The sequence below is a fragment of the Mus caroli genome, unplaced genomic scaffold (genome assembly GCF_978045245.1).
Source record: "Mus caroli unplaced genomic scaffold, Mus_caroli_1 scaffold_18, whole genome shotgun sequence".
Taxonomy (NCBI): Eukaryota; Metazoa; Chordata; class Mammalia; order Rodentia; family Muridae; genus Mus; species Mus caroli.
The window spans coordinates 71,755,518-71,761,517 of record NW_028227273.1 but is presented as its reverse complement, the minus strand read 5'-3'; the positions used below and the strand labels follow the sequence as shown (position 1 = coordinate 71,761,517).

General features: G+C 34.3%; 1 protein-coding gene across 1 annotated transcript in view; it reads right to left on the bottom strand.

Annotated features, from left to right (window-relative positions):
* Positions 1-339: 339 nt before the first annotated feature.
* Positions 340-6,000, bottom strand: part of LOC110288080 (uncharacterized) — a 28,249-nt gene continuing 22,588 nt past the window's right edge. The window contains exons 5-6 of the mRNA XM_029473807.2: positions 4,134-4,260; positions 340-3,266 (exon numbers count right to left, since the gene is read on the bottom strand). Of these exons, the coding sequence (XP_029329667.2) occupies positions 1,438-3,266; positions 4,134-4,260 (1,956 nt within the window). The 3' untranslated portion in view covers positions 340-1,437. The remainder of the gene's footprint in view (positions 3,267-4,133; positions 4,261-6,000) is intronic.

Here is a 6,000-nt window from a genome sequence, read left to right as displayed (position 1 = left end):
AACACTGGTGCCAACTCTCCTAATCCTACATCACTTTCATATAATTTAAAGTACTCTTATGCAAGCAGACTCATGTGGAGACAAAAGAAGGGTGTCTCACTCCTGAGACCACTGAAAATACATTTTCTTATGGTTTTTGGCAACCCCTCTGAGAAGTTCATTCCACCCTCAAAGGTGTTCTACCCAAGCTTTAAAAACATTGCTCTACTATTCATTTTATGTTGCAAGTTTGCAGAAAATATCAATGGGTTTAGCACACTTTTGCCAGAGATATTTTCTGGGGAGATGCCACATATATATTCATCTACCCATCCCAAGTGGAAAATGGAAACAACCAAGTTCAACTTGTTAAACCAATGAGATTTATTGGAGTCACATACAGGATGTAGGGGAAGCAGTTAGTAAATGAGAGCACAAGGGACTCAAAGACAATTGCTATCCTGAAACTGAAAACCAGCATAAGATACAGATAATGAATACTGGACACTGGGAACAAATATATGTAGGCGTCTCTACAGGATAAAGATCACCCTATCTTTGTGGCTCAGTTTTTCAAATCCTCTTTTAAGAAGTATAATTTGAGTATGTTCATTTGAGTTAAACATACAGAATGCTGTCAGTTTCATTAGCTATTTGAGGCATGTATTTCACAGCTTCTCTTTGAAATAGATCCATTCAGTCTCCAGGAATGTTTATACAACTCCATATTCTTTTAGCTTCTCCATCATGACATATTTAAAAGTGAACAAGTAAAAACTTTTAATGAAAGATTTCCTTCATTGCTGCATTTTCAGTTTCTCTGAGCATAAACCCTGAGTTGCTCCTAAGGTTTGAGGATTACTTAAATGTTTTCCCAACTTCCTCACACATATAATAATTCTCTAGTGTAGAGCTTCAAGTGTTGCAAACAATACTGCTGGAATAAAGCACATGCCATAGTTTTTCCAGTGGACACTTTTTTTCTGAATATAAATAACCAGGTATTTTCTTAGGTCTGAGATTTGGGTAAAGACCTTTCCTCATATATCACATTCAGAAGGGTTATTTTTTTAATCCTGAATGCATTGTTTGATGTATTTTAAGTGGTGAACCAACACTGAAGGATTTGAACATTTACTATATTTATAAGTTCCTTCTCCTATATGTAGTCTCTGATGAATTCTAAGGTGATCTTTGGGAATGGATTTTTCTCATTCACTTCATTTGTGAAGGTGTCTACTGTATGCATTCTCTGATAAGTGATCATTTTTGGCTAAAGCATTTGTCACATTCATTATATTTTTAAGATTTTCTTCTGCATGAATTCTCTGATGAATTTTAAGACTGCTTTTAGAGGTAAAGCATTTGTCACATTCACTATATTTGTAAGGCTTCTCTCCTGTATGAATTCTCAAATGAAGATGACGATTGAATTTTTGGGTAAAGCACATGTCACATTCACATTTGTAAGGTGCTTTCTCCTGTATGAATTCTCTGATGTTTTCTAAGATCACCTTTATGGGAAAAGTATTTGTCACATTCACTACATTTGTAAGGTTTCTCTCCTGTATGAACTCTCTGGTGCACATTAAGACTGCTTTTTCGGGTAAAGTACTTGTCACATTCACTGCATTTGTAAGGTTTCTCTCCTGTATGAATTCTCTGATGAATTATAAGACTTCCTTTTTGGGTAAAGTATTTACCACATTTACTACATTTGTATGGTTTTTCTCCTGTATGAATTATCCGATGACACCTGAGCCTGGCATTCAGGGCAAAAGATTTGCCACATTCATTACATTTGTAAGGTTTATTAGCTGAATGTATTCTCTGATGAGTTCTAAGACAATATTTGTTGGTAAAGCATTTGTTACATTCACTGCATTTGTAAGGTTTTTCTCCTATGTGAATGCGCTGATGAACAATAAGATGGCTTTTTCGAGTGTAGTATTTGTCACATTCACTACATTTGTAGGGTTTTTCTCCAGCATGAATTCTCTGGTGAATAATAAGACTGCATTTTTGAGTAAAGCATTTGTCACATTCACTACATTTGTAAGGTTTCTCTCCTGTATGAATTCGTTGATGAATTCTAAGATGGCCTTTCAGGGTAAAAGATTTGTCACATTCACTGCACTTGTAAGGTTTCTCTCCTGTATGAATTGTCTGATGACTTCTAAGACGATATTTCTTTGTAAAGCATTTGTCACACTCACTACATCTATAAAGTTTTTCTCCTGTATGAATTCTTTGATGAATACTAAGATCACTTTTGAGGGAAAAGCATTTGTCACATTCACTACATTTGTAAGCTTTCTTTCCTGTGTGAATTATTTGATGAATGATAAGACTGCATTTTAGAGTAAAGCCTTTGTCACATTCACTACATTTGTAAGGTTTCTCTCCTACATGAATTCTCTGATGAATACTAAGACTGCCTTTTTGGGTAAAGCTTTTGTCACATTCACTACATTTGTAAGGTTTCTCTCCTGTATGAATTCTCAGATGAATACTAAGACTGCCTTTGTGGGAAAAGCATTTGTCACATTCACTACATTTGTAAGGCTTCTCTCCTGTATGAATTCTCTGGTGACATCTAAGGCTGCTTTTGTAGCTAAAGCATTTTTCACATTCATTACATTGGTAAGGTTTCTCTCCTGTATGAATTCTCTGATGTCTTCTAAGATCACCAACTTGAATGAAGCATTTCTCACATTCACTACATTTGTAAGGTTTCTTTCCTGTATGATACCTCTGATGAATACTAAGACTGCCTTTTTGGGTAAAGGATTTGTCACATTCATTACATTTGTAAAATTTTTCTCCTGTATGAGTTGTCTGATGTTTTCTAAACCAGCATTTCTTGGCAAAACATTTGGCACATTCACTACATTTGTAAGGTTTCTTTACACTTTCGGTTTGTTTCAACATGAGGGTTTCTTTAGAGTCAAAAACCTTATCAAGCTTTGCACCATTGTATTCTTGCTTTCCTATGTGGATTCCGTGATTTAGACTAATGGTAGAGCACAAATTGAAACAGTTTACATGATTTTTATCTTTGCAAGGTTGTCTGTTGTTTTCAGTTTCATGTATGGTTAGGTTTGATGATTCAACAGATGTAGCCCTGAGGTTAGTTTTATAAGGTGTACTTCCAGTGGACTCATGGATGATTTTGTCAAGCTCATGACATTCATAAGATTTCACTTGGGTATTTAGATGTTCGTGGACAATATGCTGTAGGTCTTGATCAAACATGTTCTCAAATTTAGGACACATGCAATGATTCTCTGAAAAAAAAAATGCATTTAGAGATGACAGTGATTAGTGGATGAGTAAGACAATATCCCATGTTTCCTGAAATTTTCTAACGTAAATTAGTGATTCTCAAGCATGGAACTCTCAAAAGTGGGCTTTCTTGTTTCACAATCATTACATGGCTGCTTAGAACAATCTCAAAATTCATGCATATCATAAGACAGGAAACAATAGCCTTGTATTTCTTATTTACCACTGTGCTTGGCAGAAAGTAAAAAGAGTAGGTGATTTAGAAGTAAAGGACTTTGAGAATGAATCTCCCTGAAAGACCATGTAAAAAAAGTTTCTCTATTTTCTTGTTTATGTTTTGTGACAGAGTAAGGAAGTGTAGGTTGGGTCAGCTAGGAATTCATTAAGTAATCCACATTGGCGTGGAAATCATGATATAAAAGCCATGCTGTACCAGGACTAAACATAGAGACCACAGGTCAAAAACTAAATAATAAGTAACAACAAAATTCACACAAGCAATAGCACTTTCTGTATTTAGAACTTTCCCGATTTTTAAAATTCATAAACAATTGAAGACATTAATGCAACAGTAAAATTACTACAATTGTAGCAATATATTTTCTTGCTCTGACTATTCAGTGGTTTTTGAACTTTGAAGTTTTGATTAAAAGTAGATACCATGTTTTGAGAGATTACATAGAATACAATACTGAATACTCTTCCAACGAATGAAGAGAATTGTAAAGGAAACACAGTGAAGTACTTATGTTGGTAACCACGATTTCCTTTATTCTGGGAGTCTTTAGATATGTCAGAGGGTTTATATAAGCAAATAGTAGGTAAATTCAAAGAATGAGTCCAGAATTCTACAAGAAGAATATTCTTACCCACAAAAAACAGATTATTATAATTCTCCAACATCACCTCTATGTATAATGCCCTCTGAACACAGTCAAGACATTCCCATTCCTCCTGTGAGAAGTCCACAGCCACGTCCTTGAATGTTAACTGACTCTGTAATGGAAAATTACCTGTTCATCATACGCTCCTGAGCAAAAGTGTTTTCCTGGATAAAAATGACCAAAAGAATAAGAGGCACATTGTGATAAAAATGAGTCATGGGAAATATTTGAGGACAAACAACATCTTCTAGAAGTGCTATAGAAATGTATCAGAAGTTAAGCATTGTTGCTCTTATGAGACAATGCATAGGACGACATACTATATTGAGTCCATTCCTAAGGTCTCTCTCCTTCATGAATTTTCTGGTGTTTTCTAAGACCTTAGCAACAGATGAAGATGCCACTATCACTTCATTTGGAAATCTGTGTCCAGTTGGGATTCTATAATTCTAAATTGTTTCCAAGCATACACATGAACTACACAGCAAACTTTTGTTTCTAATCCTTCAAAAACTATTACTGATTTCTGAGCTCAACGGAATGGAGTAAAATATAGCAACATATGCATACATCAGGCAAATGTACCAACATACATAAAAGAAAACTGAAATTTAATTTTTAAAAAGGATGTTACTTAAAAAGAGTCATAGTCTTTATTGTACTCTCCTTTTCTCTGGAACAGGATTACATAATGGAGTCATAAACAGCAAGCTTTTAGGTAATATAACATACACATGTGAGGTCCACATGGAAGAATGTACCATTATGAAGTATGGGTCTCTATCAAACAGAATCCCAGTGTCACATCACAGATGGTCAAGTTACAAGGAGTAAAACTGTGCTTCTAAATTCTACAGCTGTCAGCCTTGCACAACTATGAACACTGTATCAATCTTGTCTTCAGCTGCGTCTCACCTGACTCTATTCTAAAATGTTTAGGTACAAAGCAGCCTAAGTGCAATGCTGTACTCTTTCTGGAATAAAGAGGTAGAATGTGAATGCAGAATTGTTAGATAAATTAAGAACCACAGTTTTTTCCTTAAATAGAAGAGTGTAATATCAGTGAACACATTCAACATTCCAAAGGACAGACAGAAGCAAGTACTTTGTAAAGCTATTTTATGAGACTATATTCACAACAATAAAAGATATAAGGAAAAAACAGATTTAGTCAGCATTAAAATTATTGAAAAATTTCTCAAAGTTGACCTATGCAATACAGATAATTAAAATTTCATAAAATCCATATGGTCTTTTACTACAAAATAATTAGACATGTATGTATAAATAAATGGTATATGTGACGATGCTCTCAGATGAAGTAGAATCATTTTCTTTGATCAAATTGTGTTATGAAATTGAGAAAATTATACTAAATCTTTTAAATATATTATTGCTAGTAAGAGTGACTTAACTGAAAACTTACATCATCTAGTTTTAACTTTCTTTTCCTTCCTTTCTACACACATTGCTGCTAACTACATGAATGTCTTCAGTCTCAAGAGAGTGATGCTGAATTCAGGGATTCACAGGCATGTCACTCACTATACATAAAAACATACAGATGACCACTTATATACTTAAACATTTAAATAAAACGCTATTGTAAAGAAGCAGTGCCACAAGTCCTCAGAGTTTTTCCCTATGCAATACATAGCTTGGAAGAGAGGGAAAACATATCCATATGGTGTATGGAGTATTCTTCCCATTAAAGAAAAAAGAGAACAAATTAAGAGGAACATTCATTCATGATTGAAATTACATGGCTTATAGGAAGTAACAAGGCAATACTCAGAAAAAAATTAGTAATATATTCCATGTGCTGCAATAAAAAGGTACACACAGTAGTGCT